Source organism: Penicillium riverlandense, assembly GCF_028828495.1.
Source record: "Penicillium riverlandense strain IBT 135883 chromosome Unknown utg000007l_segment0_segment0, whole genome shotgun sequence".
NCBI lineage: Eukaryota > Fungi > Ascomycota > Eurotiomycetes > Eurotiales > Aspergillaceae > Penicillium > Penicillium riverlandense.
The window spans coordinates 1,983,712-2,002,717 of NW_026643198.1; the positions used below are offsets into that span (position 1 = coordinate 1,983,712).

The 19,006-nt window shown below is 51.0% G+C and overlaps 8 protein-coding genes across 8 annotated transcripts; 2 read left to right on the forward strand and 6 right to left on the reverse strand.

Moving 5' to 3' along the window:
- Nucleotides 1–611: 611 nt before the first annotated feature.
- On the reverse strand, nt 612–3,067 carry N7474_008381 (fungal specific transcription factor domain-containing protein; the record flags this gene model as incomplete). Its single annotated transcript, XM_057199791.1, has 2 exons — nt 612–1,379; nt 2,990–3,067. The coding sequence occupies 2 exons, from the start codon at nt 3,065–3,067 to the stop codon at nt 612–614; spliced, it is 846 nt and encodes a 281-aa protein (XP_057050492.1).
- Nucleotides 3,068–5,808: 2,741 nt separating this feature from the next.
- On the forward strand, nt 5,809–6,792 carry N7474_008382 (sedoheptulose-1-7-bisphosphatase; the record flags this gene model as incomplete). Its single annotated transcript, XM_057199792.1, has 1 exon — nt 5,809–6,792. The coding sequence occupies one exon, from the start codon at nt 5,809–5,811 to the stop codon at nt 6,790–6,792; it is 984 nt and encodes a 327-aa protein (XP_057050493.1).
- Nucleotides 6,793–7,246: 454 nt separating this feature from the next.
- N7474_008383 (NAD-dependent succinate-semialdehyde dehydrogenase) lies at nt 7,247–9,004 on the reverse strand (the record flags this gene model as incomplete). The annotated part of the gene is made up of 4 exons (XM_057199793.1): nt 7,247–7,364; nt 7,415–8,684; nt 8,740–8,827; nt 8,882–9,004. 4 exons carry the CDS (start codon nt 9,002–9,004, stop codon nt 7,247–7,249), a joined length of 1,599 nt encoding a protein of 532 aa, XP_057050494.1.
- Nucleotides 9,005–9,585: 581 nt separating this feature from the next.
- On the reverse strand, nt 9,586–11,487 carry N7474_008384 (uncharacterized protein; the record flags this gene model as incomplete). The annotated part of the gene is made up of 1 exon (XM_057199794.1): nt 9,586–11,487. The coding sequence occupies one exon, from the start codon at nt 11,485–11,487 to the stop codon at nt 9,586–9,588; it is 1,902 nt and encodes a 633-aa protein (XP_057050495.1).
- A 542-nt stretch (nt 11,488–12,029) lies between these two features.
- Nucleotides 12,030–13,875, reverse strand: N7474_008385 (Glycerophosphodiester transporter GIT2; the record flags this gene model as incomplete). Its single annotated transcript, XM_057199795.1, has 6 exons — nt 12,030–12,125; nt 12,194–12,461; nt 12,522–12,832; nt 12,928–12,946; nt 13,011–13,609; nt 13,693–13,875. The coding sequence occupies 6 exons, from the start codon at nt 13,873–13,875 to the stop codon at nt 12,030–12,032; spliced, it is 1,476 nt and encodes a 491-aa protein (XP_057050496.1).
- A 786-nt stretch (nt 13,876–14,661) lies between these two features.
- On the reverse strand, nt 14,662–17,116 carry N7474_008386 (FAD-dependent oxidoreductase; the record flags this gene model as incomplete). The annotated part of the gene is made up of 5 exons (XM_057199796.1): nt 14,662–15,361; nt 15,414–16,006; nt 16,061–16,431; nt 16,484–16,755; nt 16,821–17,116. The coding sequence occupies 5 exons, from the start codon at nt 17,114–17,116 to the stop codon at nt 14,662–14,664; spliced, it is 2,232 nt and encodes a 743-aa protein (XP_057050497.1).
- A 477-nt stretch (nt 17,117–17,593) lies between these two features.
- On the forward strand, nt 17,594–17,893 carry N7474_008387 (uncharacterized protein; the record flags this gene model as incomplete). Its single annotated transcript, XM_057199797.1, has 2 exons — nt 17,594–17,677; nt 17,732–17,893. 2 exons carry the CDS (start codon nt 17,594–17,596, stop codon nt 17,891–17,893), a joined length of 246 nt encoding a protein of 81 aa, XP_057050498.1.
- A 311-nt stretch (nt 17,894–18,204) lies between these two features.
- Nucleotides 18,205–18,875, reverse strand: rcf1 (respiratory supercomplex assembly factor RCF1; the record flags this gene model as incomplete). Its single annotated transcript, XM_057199798.1, has 3 exons — nt 18,205–18,635; nt 18,700–18,770; nt 18,835–18,875. The coding sequence occupies 3 exons, from the start codon at nt 18,873–18,875 to the stop codon at nt 18,205–18,207; spliced, it is 543 nt and encodes a 180-aa protein (XP_057050499.1).
- Between the last annotated feature and the right edge of the window lie 131 nt (nt 18,876–19,006).

The window sequence follows — 19,006 nt, forward strand, 5'->3', positions numbered from 1 at the left end:
AAATAATAGACTACCGTGCATTCCTTCACCTCTATTGGATCTGTAGTTACAGGTCCGCATCATGCCAACAGATATTCACGAGTGCCACCAGAAGCGGATGATGCCTAGTCTGAGAGACGATACCCAATGCAATGATCGGATCGTCAGATTTGGGCGCCCATACGCCGAGGAGGCCAATTCACAGATGACTATTGTTGAATCCCGAGAGCGAATCACTTGTTCCAGTCGACAAGTTGAGCCCTAGCGGTGTTATTGCATCAAAATATGGGTGTACATCAGGAGCCGAAAGTTGCGAGAAAGAAGGGTCACATAGCGAACTGATCAAATCTTCATCCAGAGAAATGGTAGGTGGCGGATGAGTGAAGACGTCGTTGTTTGCATCATCAGATTTCGCTCGGATGACGATGTTCTGGGCCATTTCTGTCATTTTCTGAAAGACTTCAGCCAGCAGCAAAGCAAGTGGTGAGCTGCCGGTTGTTAGAGCATTTAACATCGAATCCATGATGATATGAAGCAGGTGAAGATCGGCCGAAATTCTCGAGTGATAGGAACAGGAGATTAAATTCATAAAAATATCGAAAAAGGCAGAGAGAGCGTAATATGATATGTAGCTAAAAGTTTGTCAGCTCGTTCTGACGGACAAAAGCCGACAACCACCTGAGGAAAGCATCGTATCGTGCCAGGTTGCTTTGAAACATCTTTCCGCTTTGCTGCAGCCTGTCAAGAAGCTCGGCTGCATGCCTCGCCGCGGTTAGACATTTCTCGCGGCTGCAGTCTTCGGAAAACTCAGCTGAAGAAGTAGTCGTGCGGATGCTTGAATCCAAAGCATCCCAGTAGCTGTCCGTTCGATAGAGCATTAATTGGCAGTTGTAGAATTCAGCATGCAACAGCATCGTCATTGTGATAAGATGTGCATTCAGGCTCTGCAAGGCCTTCTCGAATGATAGCATCTCGCTGGGCAGGGAGTTTTGCCAGGTGGTAAGCTTCTCGTCAAGGTTATGTAGGGTTGCTAGCCTTTGGGTCTGACCATCGCCCATCAGAGACCGAACGGAGTAGAGCTTTGAGTAGATCTCGCTCTTGATCCTGTTGAGCTTCACAAAATGTGCAAAACCGTCCTTAGCCGGGGACGACTGCAGTTTTCGACTAGGAGTAGGCTCACTGACTTCGATGTCGTCTTCGCAAATAGTGGGTGGGCGCCCAAGCCGGAGGCTTACACCTCTATCCATTACGTACAGAACCCAGAAAACGTTGCGACGCTCTTCCACATCATTCGTGGTCAGAAGTGAATCGACTAGTGTCCGGTGCAACCCCAAGCCAAGAGCAAGGCGCGCTGCCGTTCCAATGGCCATGTAGCTGGCCTCGGCATGTACACTTCTGTCCTCGGTGCGAGCAGCGACTACAATTCACACCGCCCCTCTTACATCGTACCTGTTGACAATATACTGATCAGCACAGCTGCGAGCCCCGACTTAATCTTGGAAGCCTATATATACCTTGGCTTTCCTGCACGATTTACAGGAAGAACGGAGTGAAATATAAGTATCCGAAGCTGAGAGCATCTGATCTGGGAGAGGGATTTGCTGGATCTCTAAACAGCACTTGTATCAGAGACGTCGAGGCACAATGCGAGAGATATTCAGGTGGACGATAGACTTGAAATATAGTGGGCAGAGAGGGTTATTAGGTCTCTGCAAAGTAGATCCTTGTGAGCTGAGTCTATTTACGTGCCTAGGACCCACTAATATAAGGCCCACCTCTAGCCAAGGTAGTCACTGACTTTCGAATGGGCAAATTAATGGTATACATACGAAGTATGTGGGTTCTCGCTTCTTGGGTACATGTAGCTCCTTCGTCCGCCTCATTGGCTAAATCTTTTTAAGTCCATTTTGACGAATCATAAAAGCTTTCGTATTCGGAAAAGTTCAGCGGAATGGTGGCTCGATGTGGCGAATGTACGCGGTAATGAACTCTATCATATACTACCAGGAATATTGAGGATGACCAGCTGAGAGGCTGGAATAGAGAGTTGTCAGTTCGCAAAACCTCAATTAATACATCGAAGAAAAATTCCTTTGCAGTTACAAGTAACACTTACCCACTCTCGTCTCCACTCGTCTAAGCGTAAGAGCGTTTAGTTAGTATTAGTATCTAGAATTTGAATCTGCCAAATAGGGTTCCGTAGCCGTCATTGAGTAGTGGCAAACTTTCCGTTAATAAATGAATAGAACTATCTACCTTACTACGTAAGCACAAGATATCTAAGTTACTTAACTAGTTAGTTAAGTTAACCAAGTTGGTTAACTAATTATTCGTTACGCGCTACAAGTCTGCTTTGACAATAAGAGAAATGGCAGCGAATAGAGTCTGATATGAAAAGGGAATAATAAGGGTATCATTATATTAAGAGAGCCAACAATGTATACATAACTCACCATGAATAATGGGTCTAGAAAGTTCACCCAAGATGTCATGGTGGTTTCACGCAAAAGAAAAGAAATCGAAAGTGGCTAGGCAGACCTTGGTGAATCGTGGGATAAGTACACCTGCGGGGGCTCTTTGACTTCGCAAAAGCTTCTTTGAAGCCTGAGTGACTGTACCATTTCCTCTGGGCGTTGTAGGTTGACGCATAAGGATTTTCCAAGTTGCTCATTGGTGGTTGTGGCCCCCATTTCCTGCTCCGATGAAGTCGGTAATAGCTCAGGTCCGCTGAGACAGTCGCATTCGGAGCTGTCTAATATAGTCATTGTACTGCCACTTTTCTCTGCATATGGTGGTACATAGATATTGGCCGGAGTCGCCTTGCATGATAGTATATTGAAGGGAAATTGGACGATCAAATCCGCGGGTTTCGAGTTATTAGGGTCATTATCATCCAAGTTTGAAATGGAAAGGACAATCTCAATGAGGTCAGCGAGTGAGTCAAATGGTTGCTACTTCATAGAATCCCAAGATGGGTTTCTGAAGGTGCTGAGCTTGGGTCTCCGCTTACCTGAATCCAATGGTTTACCTCAAGGTTCTCGCCCTTGACGCTGAAATTCAGCCACTCCCTTTTCTCTTTTCGAGCCATTTGTGGGCATCTAGGCAACTGCACGTCCAACTCAATCTCGGTCGCTTCAGATAGGTCCCCCAACAAATTCGGCGTTTGCATCTCTCGGGTACTTTTTAACCCCTGGCTCGAGACGACGCGCATTGACCCGCCGGCATATGTGCTGTAGCTTGCAAGACCTGCTTGCTTTTTGAGAAGAAGTACCTTTTTGCCTGGAAGTCTCAAGAACCGAGCTTGTGGACCCTGTATCCGGTACTGTATGAGCTCAGACATGTACACGCTGATTGAGTGACATGCTAGGTTGGCTAGAGCGACCAACTTCAATCTCATTGGAATTTGAGATCCTATCGACCGAGATTTGCATGATACAAAAAGGTCATAGCAGAGTTGATCGCGCCATATGCGGGAGGTAATTATTGGCTCAACATGCTCCAGCGAGCTGTCGTCAGGGACTCGAACAAGAGGAACGTCCAAGGTTCCAGTTATAGTTGGTTGGAAGAACCCAGTTCGCTCAAGGACAGCCTCCATATTGTAATGAATCGAGCTCAAATCCGTTTTTATTGACTCAGGAAGGGAGCTGTGGACAAGAAATTCAAAGCTGTATATATAATCCCCAGGAGGGAATATTCTGAGTTGGTCTTGGCCATGCCTTGGGCTCGTAGCTGGGTAAGCCTTGTCATCCCTTGGCTTTATGGTACTTAAATCGGCCAAAGAAGGAACGGTAGTCTCAGATGATGGGTATCGATCTCCCTTGAACGGCTGAGAAGCAGCTTCAACATCTTCAACTGTTGCTGTAGAGATGGACGGCTCGTCAGATAAGTGGTAGAAGTCTGCCCCGAAAGCATTGTACGATCTTGCCGTGTCGCCGCGATCGAAGTATGTAATCCCTGATGATATTAAACTTCGTCTTCGATGATGCCTTGCTGATAGATGAAAAAAAAAATACAAGTAAGCAACTTGACACTGGAAGCGTCCAGAGCGCATGAAGGAACGGCATACCTTCCGGTAACTCCATATGCATGCAACCCCGAAAGTAGATGCATAATCGCTTGATCTTAACAGGTTCGATGATATTCAAACGTAAATATCCCCGGAGAACGGCCGGCTTGTTGGTGTGATGAACTCCTGTGCCGGTATGCCCTTCTAAAAACACGACAGGCTCGACCAGTGCAATAATGAGTTTCACCGCACGTCCAGCAGCCACAATATGAGACTGAGAAGGACTCGTGGTATTTGATGTGAATGCCGTCTCAAACATTATCCAAGTATTGCAGTACCTAGAGTATGTCACAAGATCTTTACAAGAGGACCAGGGGCCAGCCAGTCTTATATAGTGTAATTAAAAAGCGGTCATCCGAACACCAGAGACCTGTGGGGAAGTGGTATTTGTTTGGCCTTTTCGCCTCAGCGACTACTCCGTGCTTCCCGATGGAGTCGGGCCATGGAAGTAAAAGAAACCGAACATCGTTTGTGCTAGATCTGCGGCGACTACAGGACTTCAGAGAAAATGTTCCTTCATGTTACTGTGGATGTCCAGGTCATCTGCGCGGAATCTGTGAACGGCCCATGAGGCGATATCTAACACCGAGGGAACCTTCCCCAGTGACATGGAACTAGTTGTGAGTATTTGGAAGAGGCTCAGAGTTACAAGGCTAGACCAGTCCTGTCACATGGTGACAACTGAGCGAAATCCAATCATAGAGGCCTAATATGAGATGACGACAAGTCAATTACGAGGCCTTGCTCATGACTTGAGCCATGGTCTTACGGTCAAGCTACCCTCCCAAGGTCCCATGTGGCAACTACTGTTGTAGTTAATGCACAAAATTGTGAGTAAGTCGAAAATTATCGGCTGTTCTAGACAAGAGCCGCGACCGGTCTCTCTCGATCGGGAGGCAAGCTTCGGATGACGGGGTACGAAACTCCGGGGTAGGAACGCCAAAGTACTCGCCACTGAACCCTAATTTTTCAGGCCATATGGTGCGCAACAGGAACGGTTGTACAGATTTCCCTCCGCGACAATATGGTCCTTCAGCGGAAGTGGCGAGTCTACAAGGGCGGGGCCGCCTACAGCTGAAGAAGCATGGGATTTACCCTCCAAGAGGACTAGGTGGCTCTGTTGTTATGAATAAATAGCTGCACATTCTCCAAGAAACGAGCGATAATTTTAACTATTCAATGTCCTTCAGAAAGCTTTTCTATTATTGTTTTTTCCCTTGCAATCTTATTCAAACCAAAAATGTCTAATGGAAAAGACTTGACAATGTTATCGACTCGGTCTACACACTCATCGTAACGCATCTCGAGGGTGCCGAGGGCGGGTTGAGAATTGGCCGTGGAAAGATATGTGGCTTAAGTACGGCTGAGAGAACCACACCCTATGGGCGTATGTATTCATTTGCTAAAATGGCAAATTCTCTGGTTCTGTAATAGAATCGGACTTTTCCCTGTAGTAAATTCAGTTGTGGCTATGGGAAAATAACATGGGGGATACAGGAATAGGAATAAGAGTGAGAGGAAATACAAAAAGGAGCAATAATAATTCACGGTAAAACTTATTCGTTGGCGATCATTAGAAAGTCATTGATCCCTTTTATTCTTGGAAATTCACAGTTACGCAGTTCGAGGCATGTCCATAAGCAGTGGATCAAATCCACCAACCGAAATACGTCATGCCATAACCCGGCGTTCTTGCCCTCTCACTCCACACTACCCAACCTTACCGAATGGATTGAGTGTAATAATTCCCCCTTCAACTCGCTATGGCCAGCCATCTTGAAAACCTCCTCATGCCACATGGCCGCACAGCGCTGTGCAAGTCTGTGCTACCGGCACTTCTGGACTGTATCGCGGAGGTTGCGGAGTCGCTACACCAGTCACAACATGTCTCCCTCGCCGGCAGCACAAACGTATTTGGTGATGGCCAATTGAACGTCGATATTTCAGCCGAGAACCTCCTTCGAGCAGCGCTTGCAGGGTGTCCCTCGGTGCTGACTGCGAGCAGCGAAGAGGACCCTGTGGAGCGACCTGCCCGCGACGGCCAAGCTGTGGAAGGTGTAGCCGCCACTTCCGAAAAATACACAGTCGCGTTTGACCCTCTAGACGGGAGCTCGATCATCGCGCCGAACTGGACCGTGGGTACCATTATCGGCATCTGGGATGGCGGGTCGGCGATCGACCAACGGCCCTCCGAGAAGCAAGTTGCCGCCGTTCTAGGCGTCTACGGGCCGCGGACTACGGCCATTGTTGCCCTGAGGGTTCCGGGCGGCGAACCCTCTTGTCTTGAGATCGGGATCGGGAAGTCGGGGGCTCACGAGTTGCTTCGCTCCAATGTGCGCTTTGCGGACCCACCTTTTAAGACTCGCTATTTTGCCCCGGCCAATCTTCGCGCCGCAGCGGAGAGTGAGGCTTACATGCGCCTGATCACGCAGTACGTGGAGAACAAGTATACATTGCGGTATAGCGGTGGATTGGTACCGGATTTGGTACACGCGTTGGTAAAGGGTCACGGCGTGTATGTCTCTCCTGTGACTGGCGTGAGTCAAGCGAAGCTGCGCCGCTTGTATGAACTGTTTCCCATTGCTCTGGTGGTGGAATGCGCTGGAGGAAAAGCCGTTAACCCGATTGATGGGGAGGATATCCTAACTCGACCGCTGGAGAATTGTGATGAGACAGCGGGTTTAATCTGCGGAACAGCAGAGGAGGTCGACATCGCAAAAAAGGCACTGCTTGGTTCCCGTTCTTAATATTAGATTCAAAATCCTATAATGTAAAACACCTTATAGTTAGTTATCTGTTGAAAAAAGGCGATTAGTTGACACCCCCAATAAGCCTATCATTTGTATGGTATCACATCTTTATCTTCACGTCCTACTCCTGGCTTACATAGATTGTCATTTCCTTGATTCTTGCTTCTCCAGATGGAAGGCCACCATGTGTTATTGAGCCCTGAAGGCACCGTTCGCGCGATGGTCGCTCTAGGTCAACTATCAGGATTCAATGAGTCGGTCTACCCAAAGTGTTATTTATGTGGGTTCACCTAGTTCACTTAGCATAGCCCTGGATGTTATTTGCAGGCGGGTTTTAAATGACGACAGAAAGTGTCCAATCTAGAGCACTAGCTGATCGTTTTTGGTGAAATTCAACGCTTTGATTCAATTCGTGCGAATCTCCAAATCTCTAAAGTTTTATGTCGTCCCACTAAGCCTGCAGAGGCTCGCCCATGCCACCGAAAGTCACGCTCTTGATGGTGGTAAACTCATCAATACCGTACTTGCTGCCCTCACGACCGAAGCCGCTCTGCTTAACACCGCCGAAGCTAGAAACAACAGTTAGCTTGGGTCATCTGATCCTTGGGATAATACTTACGGAGACGCAACATCACTGATCAAGCCAGTGTTAACACCGACCATGCCAACCTCCAGGGCCTCCGCAACGCGGAAGATGCGGCGAACGTTGCCGCTGAAGAAGTAGCCCGCCAGACCGACCTCGGCGCTGTTTGCCAGATCCACAACATCCTTCTCCGTGTCGAAGGGGAAGATACCCGCAACAGGACCGAAGGTCTCCTCGGAGGCGATGAGCATCTCCTTGCTCATACCGGTCAGCACGGTAGGGTTGTAGAAGTTAGGACCAAGCGCAGTGGCCTTCTCGCCGCCGACAGCAAGCTTGGCGCCCTTGGAGATGGCGTCCTGGACGTGCTCGTGCACCTTGTTAACGGCACGCTCGTGGATCACAGGGCCGTGGGTGATGCCCTCGTCGAAACCGGCGCCAAGCTTAAATCCCTTGACCTTCTCGGCGAAGCGCTTGGCGAATTCGTCATACACGCCCTTCTGCACGTAGATGCGGTTCGCGCACACGCAGGTCTGGCCCGAGCTACGGAACTTGGAAGTGATGGCGCCGTTAACGGCAGCTTCGAGATCCTCGACATCATCAAACACAATGAACGGCGCGTTGCCGCCCAGCTCCCATGAGACCTTCTTGATCGTCGAAGAGGCCTGCTTCATCAACAGCCGGCCGACATTCGTCGACCCGGTAAACGACACCTTGCGCACCTCCGGGTGCGTGGTGATCAGCTCGCCGACCTCGGGGGTATTCTTATGAGCAGTCACGATATTGACCACACCCTTAGGAATACCCGCGCGGTGTGCCAGCTCCGCAAGCGCATTAGCCGTGAACGGCGTCTCAGCCGGCGACTTGGCAACCACCGTACACCCCGCAGCGAGGGCCGGACCAATCTTGCGCGTAATCATGGCAGCCGGGAAATTCCACGGCGTGATCAGGCCGCACACACCGACGGGCTGCTTCAGTGTGATAACGCGATTCCCGGGAACCGTGGCGGGAATGGTGTCTCCGTACATGCGCGGCGCCTCCTCGCTGAACCACTCGAAAAACGACGCGGCGTAGTTCACCTCGCCCTTGGCATCTGCCAACGGCTTCCCGTTCTCCCATGTGATCAGCTTCGCCAGGTCATCCGCGTTGTCCATCATCAGCTGGTACCACCGACGAAGCATGCGGGCACGCTCGCGTCCCAGTGTGTTCCGGAACGTGGGGAAGGCCGCCGTGGCGGCTTCGATCGCTTTGGTGACATCGCTGGTGTTGAGCTCCGGGCATGTTCCGATCAGTTTGCCGGTTGCGGGGTCTATTGACCGAGGGGTTAGCTATGGCATCCAAAGGTTGGAGATGGTTGATATTACCGTGAACCTCGAAGGTCTCGCCGGACTGGGCACCAACCCACTCGCCATTAATGTACGACTTCTCAATGAAGAGCGATTTGTCTTTCAACTGTTCCGGAATTCATTAGCATTGAACACTGGCAAGTCTTCTGGGTCCACCCACCTCCGGCGCACTGTGTCCCATGGTGTAGAGTCTCTGGGCGTAAACCGGCGGAGGAACAGCAAAAGGGTATCGAGGTCTCGGTCTGAGAAGTGTGCGTGAAACTGGGCGGATGAGTCTCTCCATAGTGGTGGAGACCGGGGAGAAGAGCGAGACTAAATAGGAATAATAATACACGGCAAAGGAAGAAACCGGGAATCTCGTGCGGGGAGACGGGGAGAGACTGGAGTGCGAATTGGGCAGAGGAATCTCGCTCTTAAGAGCGAAGCCAACAAGTGTGTGGGGACGGAGCTGTGGCAGATGGCTGGACGATGATTGCTCTCTGGGCCCGAAAGCACCGAGTAATAATCGCAGTTGGTTGCGAGGAAGGAAAAGGGAAGCTGTACCCTGCGCGGAGGTGATGTCACGGGTCGGGCTGCCCTTTGGAGCTGGGGAGTCCCGCAGTTGGCAGTACGAGATGATATTTTCTTATTCTCTACTTGATTTGCATCTACTGTTCTTGTCTTTCACGACTCAATTGACTCGTTTACTCCTTGGTCCTTGTCGGTTTCGTTGCCAACAGACCAATTGTGTATGATTGATGGTAATATATTTACATTTGTTACCGTTATCCGGGCATCCAATCCAGTCACAGCCAACTTTCGGGAAAATCACCCAATCAGATCCCCCGGTGCCAGCGTTGGCGTACGGGTAATACCACCCCAACCTTAATCGTGGATTTCCACCACTACGGAGACATTCGCTGAAGCACTCGCCGTGCTGACCGATCGCTCTGCCCGGTTAGACGGCTCTCGCGCGCGATAACTCGGGTGGACCCGCTTCATGTGGAGGTTGAGATTCCACGTCCTCGAAAACCCATTGGTATGTCGCGGACACTTCTTCACGGGGCACACTAGATCCAGTTTGCGATGAGGCCCTTTGCCCTTCGCCGCATGCGAGGGAACCGACGGTGTTGATACTTCCATTTCCTGGTCGGAATGGACAAATTCCGCACTCAGCGGCTCCGGTGCTGGGGCGGATGGGAGACGTGACCGAGGTCGCCGTGCTCGACTCCTGGGCTTGCGTTGTGGTGGCTGCTGGTCCGCAGGCGGCGGGCTGGACAGACCCGTCCCCTCTATCTCACCCCCGCTCTCGGTGTAGGTGTAGTCGGTGTACTCGTATCGGGTGTTGCGCGCGGCCTGGGCTTTGATGCGTCCTTCGTGAAACGTCCGGAATGTCATGTCTTCGCCGAATAGCTCAGTGCATCGCTTGGAGGCTCGCATCACGGCGGCGGAGGGGAGGCCGATCATCGATGCGACACCCATCACCTCACTCCAATCACGCAGATGATGTTTGCGGATGATTGAGGATTGCCGCTGGTTCGCCTTGTTGGGGGAGCGAGACCGGCCGCGGGAACGAGACGTCTCGGGCATACTCTCGTCCTGAGCCTCATTCCCTGAAGCCATGTGTTGACTGCGGCTGCCGGACGGTTGTTCTTGACGAAGATTCCGACGAGCTCGGTTTCGGCCGCGCGACTGACTCCTGCTCGTGCTCCTGACCGACTTGGAGGCCGGCGAGATGACGCTGTCAGCATCACTGGAGGACTCGCTGGTAGACTCTTCGCCAATCTTCCCTTTCATCGAGTGATGAAGTCCAACCAATACACGGTCCAGACGTGAGATGACCTGTCGAGAAAGCGGTCGTAAATGCTGCCGAGCCTGATCGTCGTCGGCCAGTACTACCGGCCGCAGTGGTGTTTCATCTTCGTCTTCGGGATCGCTGTCCATTTTGCCATCGTAGTCCATGCTCTTTTTCACTTCTGTAAGCTCCCATTCGCGGGCTTGGAAGCTCTCCTTGGCAGTCCTCGTCATCGCTGCCATAATAGACTCTTCCAGTTCAGCACTAGGTCGGGGATCAGGTGGCATGCGCCACGTATCTGGATCACCCAGCTGGTTGTGGATAAATTCACCGACTCGCGGGACCTTCTCGGCCGGCATAGGCCACGCGACCCATCGTTTGATATTCAATGGTGCTTGCTTGTCCGCTCTCTTGCGGATAGCATGCGCATTATAGAGGTGCGAAGCCAGATCCCTCGCTCGGTTCCTGATTATCGAATCGGCAGCGCCCCGGTCATTCGCGGTTACTCTCTTATAAGTAGACCGAGATCCCATCCAGCGGTTTGGGCGCATAGATCCCATAGGTAAATCCTTTCCTCGATCAAGGACAAATTTCTTAGATTGTCCCCCGTAGACCGGATCTGTTTGTGGCTGTTTAGAGTTGCCCGTATCGTGATCGTCGATATCCGAACCCAGCTCGTCGTCATCTTCATCGCTCCCGGGAAAACTGTCGCCATCGGAGGAATAATCGCCCGTTAAGGGTTGTTGATGCCCCATCATGGCGTCGATCTCATAGTCGTCCCCGTCTCGCGTGTCGTTGCGAGCCACAGGCTCCTGCACGGGGCGTGACTCCGCGGCGCCATCGTACCCGCTCGGCCCACCGAATAGTGATCGCTGTGACGGCTGAGAAGGCGGATGCGCGGCATCGCTGCTGGGGCCACCGAACAGTGACTTGCGAGGCTGTGCGGACGGCGGTGGATTGAACTGGGGAGACTGCTCGGAGAATGAGGACATTCCTCGCGAGACCGCTTGGGTCCTCCGTCCTTCGGGCTGGGGACGGAGACTGATGAATGCTATGTCACATAGGTTTTGGTTCCTGTGGAGATACAGCCAATCTCACACGGCCAAATCCGCAAGACAGGCCATGTTATAGCACAGAGTCGTGTGTTACTAGTAGTTCGAGTGTCGGCGAGAACAAAAATTCCGGGTGGACCAGTCACGTGTTGATAAACGGATCGACAGTATACGAGCGACTTACTGGAGACTTTTAGATTTTGGGAAAGTTGTCTATCTCTCTTTTCAAAGCCATTCGTCCCAGTCAATTTTTACATTTATTCAGGCCCAACCCTCATTCAAGGGTCACATATCAACAACAGCTACAGCCATGTGATCTGCTAACACATACCTCGAGCGGCATTATATTCAAGTGGCTCATGCAGTTGCAAAGCGACAGCTATCCCAAATGTTGGGTTGAATCTAACTTGAGACAAGAAATACTGCCTCAATCAATCAAGAGACAAACCCCCACCATCATCATTTCTGCCACTCCCTTCGCATCATAGCGTGTCGCTCTTTTGCCCCATAGAGGAGGTGTCATATCCATGGGCTTCCAGATATGCGCGGAATTCCACGTCCTCCTTAGTAATGGTATCCTAAAGAGCAGATTAAATCAGTCCATGAGGCCCAGACACAAGTGAAAAGATGGGAGGCGACAACTCACCTGTCCGACATGAGGCAAGCCAAAGTAAACAATAAGCGACGCAAAAATACATAACGAACTGGCCACGAAGAATGGATTTTGACCCGCGCGGATGGGATCGGGGTTGGCCTGAAGCAATGGGAAAATATAGGTTCCGACAAAGGCACCAATTTTGCCGATTGCAGCAGCGGTAGCATAGTACTGGCCACGCACAGCAGTGGCGCTGGTTTTGGATGCAAGCAGACCGATATTGTCGCCAGGACCCAGCTCACCCAAGGACATGAAGATACTAGTAGATTGGTCAGTTATGAAAAGAGCAAGCGGGATAACTAAGTCCGACAACACCCACCCATAGACGACTACAAATCCTGCGACATTCTGGGGGAGCGACAGGTATGCGTAGCAGCCGGACATGATAAAGCCGACCACGGCCTGAGCAGTCATCCCGACGATCAGACACATACGCGGCCCAATCCAGTCACTGACAAATGCACCGGCGAAGGATCCGGGAAGATAAAAAAGGTTGACCACGACATTCCAGCCGAAAATCTGCCACAGGGGAGCAGTCGATCCAAGAATGGTATCTAGCCAGACTGACGAGTAGGTACCGAAGGCAAACACGGAGAAATCGTAGATGAACCAGACGAGGGACACAACAAGCTGCGGTCTATTAGTATGAAAAAGAAGGAGAGAGAGATAAACGAGAGTAAACTCGACGGAGACCAACAACAACCAAAGGGAAAAGGGTATCATACCAGGCGCTTCCAGTGGAACCTAGAATTGACAAAGTGTTAGCGAATTTGTCTCTCTCGCGGACAGAGATTAGGGCTGTTATTACTTGATGATCAAAGCATAGGGGAATTTATGCATGCGCTCTCGAGTGAACTCTTCTGGCTCTTTTAGTTTGAATCGCAGGTAGACTAGACTGAGTGGCGGAATAGCTCCTAGGCCCAGGGAAAGACGCCATGGCACCTCTAGGTTGTCCTGTCCGAAGATAAGGACGAGGACCATGGGCACGAAAGCGGCGACAACGAAGCCAGAATCGATGATAAAGTCGGTGAAGAAGATGAACCAACGGTTGCGATGGCCTTCCTTTAGCTCGCCGGTGCTCTCTGCGGCGGCGACTGATCCCGCAGGATATTCGCCTCCGATTCCGATGCCTATTATAAAACGATACGCCGTGAGGGCGGCAAACATCCCTGTTGGGCTGCCGTGGTAGCCATACGAGCCGGCACTCAGAATGGCGAACACAATCAGGATGATGGTCGAGATCATCAGGGACCACTTGCGCGACCAGTAGTCACTGGTTATGCCAAAGATCAACATCCCGACTATCTCGCCGACGAAGACGAGAGAGGAGACATTGCGGAGTGCCGGGGAATTCTTGTAGTCCGTGGGATAGATACGGGTCAACATGGTATCGACAGACCCAATGACCTACGGCGATTCGTGGTTAGTCCAGTCCTACTATAACAATAACGGTGTGCTTGTTCCCACGGCGAGGATTTGGTGCGACATACGCCGTTCAGATATCCATCGGAGAAGAGACCAGCACCGCAGGCGATAATAGGCCAACTCCGCTCCCAGCGACCTTTGGGAAGAGCGTCGAGCGGAATTTGCGCCTCATCCTCCCCCTGGAAAGCCTCCCCTTGGAGAGGCTCTGGGGTCTTATCGGAGGTCTTCTCGGGGTTTAGGGAAGTCATTGTCGAGAACAACGAACGACAACGGTCATATCACGATAAGATGAAGAGAACGGGGGGTATGGAGGGGTTTTAAATCACCCTCGTGGGCCATGGCGAACCTCTAGTCCGAAAGAAGAGGATAAAAAATCAAGCGCGAATAGGGTTAGGAGCCATGCTGGCATCGCACGTGCCTAAGTGCATCGTGGCTGCGTTAGGGGCAACGCGTCGGCGATAGAGCCATTCGACCCCTGCAATCCAGAGCAAGTCGAGCGTCCGTCGAATCAACGGCGTGCCTCTCTGTACGGCACCACTGCAAAATGCCGGCGGCGATCCCGACTCGTCCGGGATTAGCAGCGTTACGGCAAAAACAAAAAGGAGCTAGGGATTTAATTCATCTCCCACTGCTGTCGGTTAGAACTGAACAAGAAGCATTATGGCCCGCTTGAGTATGGCTCGGCGGATGGAATCTGTCTGAGCCAATCAGAGCCGATTCCCGAAACTTTGGCTGACATCGGCCACTCCTATAGGTCATCGAAAGGCATGGGTAATTTCTAGTCCCGCCCCACGGATGATAGTTACTACATACATAACTTGGTTTCCCTCGCGATTTCGGGACAACCACGCATTTGACCGAGGCTATGGGTGCTATCCGGCGAGAAACAAGGAGAAGAAACAGGCGTAAAAGGGTGCAAAGATAATAAGCCATTAGGGTCGGAACACAGACAAATTAAATGTGAAAAATGCACGTTATTCTATCGTTTGCAATAAAAACCAAGCCAGGAATTCTCATTCAAAGGAAGCAGAGCCTCACTTCTTGTGAACTTCCTTTCTCGATTCCTCCATAACAGACTCCCGCCAGTACCAAAGCCCAGCCAGCAGAGCCGCGGGACCAACCAACACCATTCCTAAAAGTCCGCCAACCAGCGTAACAGGAAGAGAAGCACGAGTGATCTTCACCCGACGCAGGTCCCAGACTGTGAACAGAAACCAGGTCAAGACAGCAAGAGCTAGGCATCCTATCTGGATCAATTCAAATGAAAGGCCCATTGCCTCGTGACTAGAGACACTAGCAAGGACCTGCGGAATGGAGCTGCTAGCAACAACCAAATGCATCAGACTGGTCAGGAAGAAAATGGCACCAAAAAAGCGAAAAATATAACCCATGTCATATGATCCATATAGCAGCTGGCCAACTGTAAGATCCGGGGATTTCTTACAGAAGCGTTTGCCCAGCTGAAGCAGGATCGGTAGGCTGACATGTCCGGCTAATTGGACATCGATTGATGAGGCCTGTTGGTTTCGGAGATTGGTGATTGCTTGTAGTATGGGTAAGGCATATGCAATCACCAGTCCGAGTGGAAGATTCTTTGCAGTCCAGATATTGAGGGCTCGTGGCGAGGGGTAGTAGAATGTTCGGGATGCGCTGAGGAAGATGTGGATGGCGAGGTAGATGGGGAGAATGGTCTCCCAACCTAGGTATGAAGAGGCGAAGGCGAACGGCATGGCGCTGTTATTTGTCAATTTATTTACTGCAGTATCGCCAGGACTGGAAGCCTTACCTGAACAAGGGCGACACCGTGAGTGCCGAGCGATGAGATTCAACGACCCACAGTCCATTTACTGCAATGGTGGTCATGGAAATATATAATCGCAACCTCTCAAATCCATCTGGACCTTCCTCCAAATCATAATACCTCGGTATGACACGACTCAACAACGCAAGACAAAGCATAGCCACAGCCCCCAGAACCGTCGCATAAACTGGCCGAGTCCTTGGCTCGACTGTGACCTCGTCATCAAGAAGAACCAACCTCTTCCTCCTAACTTGGCCAACGTGCTTCAGCACATGCGACGGGGAGAAACTCTGCACCAACCGCGGCGCAATATCCTCCAATCCCATCTTACTGATGACATTGAGCATGAGGAATTTAAGAAACGGGGTCTCGAGACATTCCATACGCTGCATCTTTTTCGTTAGCTCCATTGCCTCCCGTGTTCGTGGTTTTCGGCGTCGTTGGAAGCGAGTGAATATCTCCTTGATTGCGCTGTCGTCGGGATGGGACTGTTTCTGGAGTGCTTCGTAGAGCAGGTCAGAGAGGAAGGCGGCGGATTCGATGGCGGCATTACCGCCTTGTCCTGTTAATGGGTTCATCTTTTGACAAAAGTATCAGTATACGTGTAGTTTAATTGAGTGGCTGTTTTATACCTTGTGGAACGAATCACCAATTAGGACAGCCCGCTTATAGAAGCATTTCTCGAGCACGGACTCTTCCAGCGGAACGAGCACGGCATTCCGGCGGAGCTCGTACAGATTCCCGAAAGTAAAGCCCGGAAACAGAATGTCGCTGCTGTGTTCCTCTGCCAGCTTCTGGCAATCTTCGGTCGTGTACCGCGGGATGGAGGCGTACACTGTCGTTTCGGGGTTCTTGAAGAAGGCAAAGAAATATATTTTCCCATCCTTACCGCCCTGGTACATATACGAGCGATTGTGATAGAACGTTTTCCAGCCCATGTCGCCAGGGACGCCCTCTGGTCGTTCGGAGATGCCGAACATGCATTTGTAGGTGCATTTTATGGCTGCAGCGTTGAGTTAGAATATGTTTTCCCAGAATAGAAGTGCAGTCCATACACTCAGCAAGTTTCTCGGAGTTGTATTTGGGTGTCTCCGAGTCGGCGATCCGCCATACCTCCTGCCGAGTACGAGAATGCACCCCGTCGGCGCCGACAACGATATCTCCCCGAAAGATAGATCCATCTTTGGTGGCAACGACAACGCCGCCATCGATATCTTCGAGTTTGAACACCTCTGTAGAAGTATGGATTTTCGATTTATCCGTGAGGTTATCGTAGAGAACCTGGAGTAGTTGCTGCCGGTCGAGAAATCGCATTGGATATCCGAAACTACCAGTAAAAAGACAGAAAATTAGCTTCCCTACAATAAAGGGCCAATCAAATACCAAACTAACAGTTCTTTCATCATTCTACCCAACAGATGTGGCTTAGGCAGTAGTGAGCGTCCACCAGGCCCAAAGTTCTCCACCATCTCCACGGGCATCCCAATCCTCTCCAGCGTGTCATAGCAACCCAGCTGGTCCAGGATCTGAGAGCCATGGGCCAATAGAGCCAAACTAGCGCCCAGCTGCGGGGCAATAATTGCTTGTTTTTCGAGCACAACGTAGTCGATGCCATACTTCTCGAGGATATTCGCTAGCGTGAGCCCGGATATACTTCCGCCGATAATGATGACCTTGAAGGGGGCCATGGTGAAACGCGTGACACAAGATGAAGGCAAGAACGCATGTTGGGCGATTTGCTTATATGTATTCCTTTTCGATGCTAGGCCGTACTGTTACCTATCTGGGGCTAGTTTGACTGCACAATATGCTTCAACTGCACCAAATATGGGTTGTCATTGGCGGAGATTGGGGGTTAGGTCCGCTGAATCAGCGGAAGAGGGGCCTGACGCGTTAACGGAGAGGAATTTGGGTAATGTTGATTGCATTTCGGATGACATGCCTCCCGTCATTATTATGTTGAGCTAGGTTGCACCGGGAAAATGAGCGCCGAATCCTTGGAATACAGGGAGAAAGGGCAAAATTAATTATAGGTTGGTTAAATGTACAAGTGCAACGCGAAAATACCGTGACCCAATACAATTATGCATTGACCGCCTTCCGTTCCATCCTATCCTTCTAAGGCTCTGTAACCGCATCCTATCTTCGAATACGAACAATGACTGATGCGCTCATCGCTGTCCCTTCTAGCCGCTGTTTCCCGCGGACAGGCTTCCCGTCTAAGGAAGCCCACTGTGAGCTTGGATCATGTAAGGGCGATTCAATTGGTCCCGGTCCTGGGGTGATGCTGATAATCCACATAGTTCATCCAGAGGCAGCGGGTGCTGGCATTATGGCGCGATATTGTCAGAGCAGTGAATAGTAAACTCATTCCGTTATCATTATGTGCTCTGTTGCTCATGCTTCCATTTAGAGATCCCGCCCTCGTCAACGCGAGACGAGCTACGCAGCTATGCGCGTCATGAGTTTGAGCGACATCGCGGAGTGTCGGACCTAGTAAGTGGTCCTTTTTGCCAACAGTGGAATTATTTGCTGACCTAGCTATTAGACCCATATTCGATACTTGATCTCGGTATGTTGAAATCCGGAAATGTACACCTTCTACTGACTCACCTGCGTAAAGACAGGCAAAACCGAATTCGAGACCATGAGGCGATATATCGACGAGCAGGTTCGGTAGCTTAGCCGGTTTGTGTGTGATTTAGAAGAGAGAAGATTACTCCAAAATATGTACAATATCAGAAAAAACTGTTATACATGACACACCCTCGTTTTATCAATTCCCCCTCTGAACAAGCGCCCTCACAGCATCCAAAACCCCGATGCTCTTCTCATCCGCCGGTTCAATCGCAGCCCGCGCCGCATCAGGCTCACTAGTCTTGCGCTGTGCCTTGTTCTCGGCATCCTTGGCAGCGGCCTCAATGGCAGCATGTCTCTCGCGCCACTCGCGATCCTCTTTATCTCGCACCTCCAGCTCGCGCAGCCATGCATCGCGCTTTTCCTGCGCCTTGCGCATCTCCACGGCCTTTTCAAACTCCTTGCGCTGCTGTCGCTCGCTCTTGAAGTACATCCCGCCCGCCACGAGGGAGACTAGTGTGAATGCTTGTGCGTAGATACGGGCCCGGAACATCCGGTTCATCTCGGCGGAGTCGCCAGCCTTCATGGAGCGGTAGGCGCGGTATAGGGCGTAGCATGTTGCGGCGCATCCTGTTACCCCCAAGAAGTTAGTGAGTTACAAGAGGAATGATGAAAGAAGAAGCAGAAGCTGTACCGAGTGGAATGAGAGGCTCTTCCTTGAGTCGTCGGGTGAATTTCTGGAGGGAGGTCTCCTCTCTGAATTGACTACGGCAGGGAATGAATGTTAGCGTGAACCGGTAGAGCAATTTTCCAAAAGTGACACACGTACGGACTGTCCTCAAACGAGGATGGCAAGGGCTCGCGAGCCATGTTGATGGGAGAGAGCTGCGGCTAATGATGCACGGCGCGGAGTTCGAGATCGCGGGTCGGCGCGGCAAACAGTCTCAGCGTTTATGGGCGTGCGACAAAATTGAACAATAGCAAACCGAAGAGTCAATCTA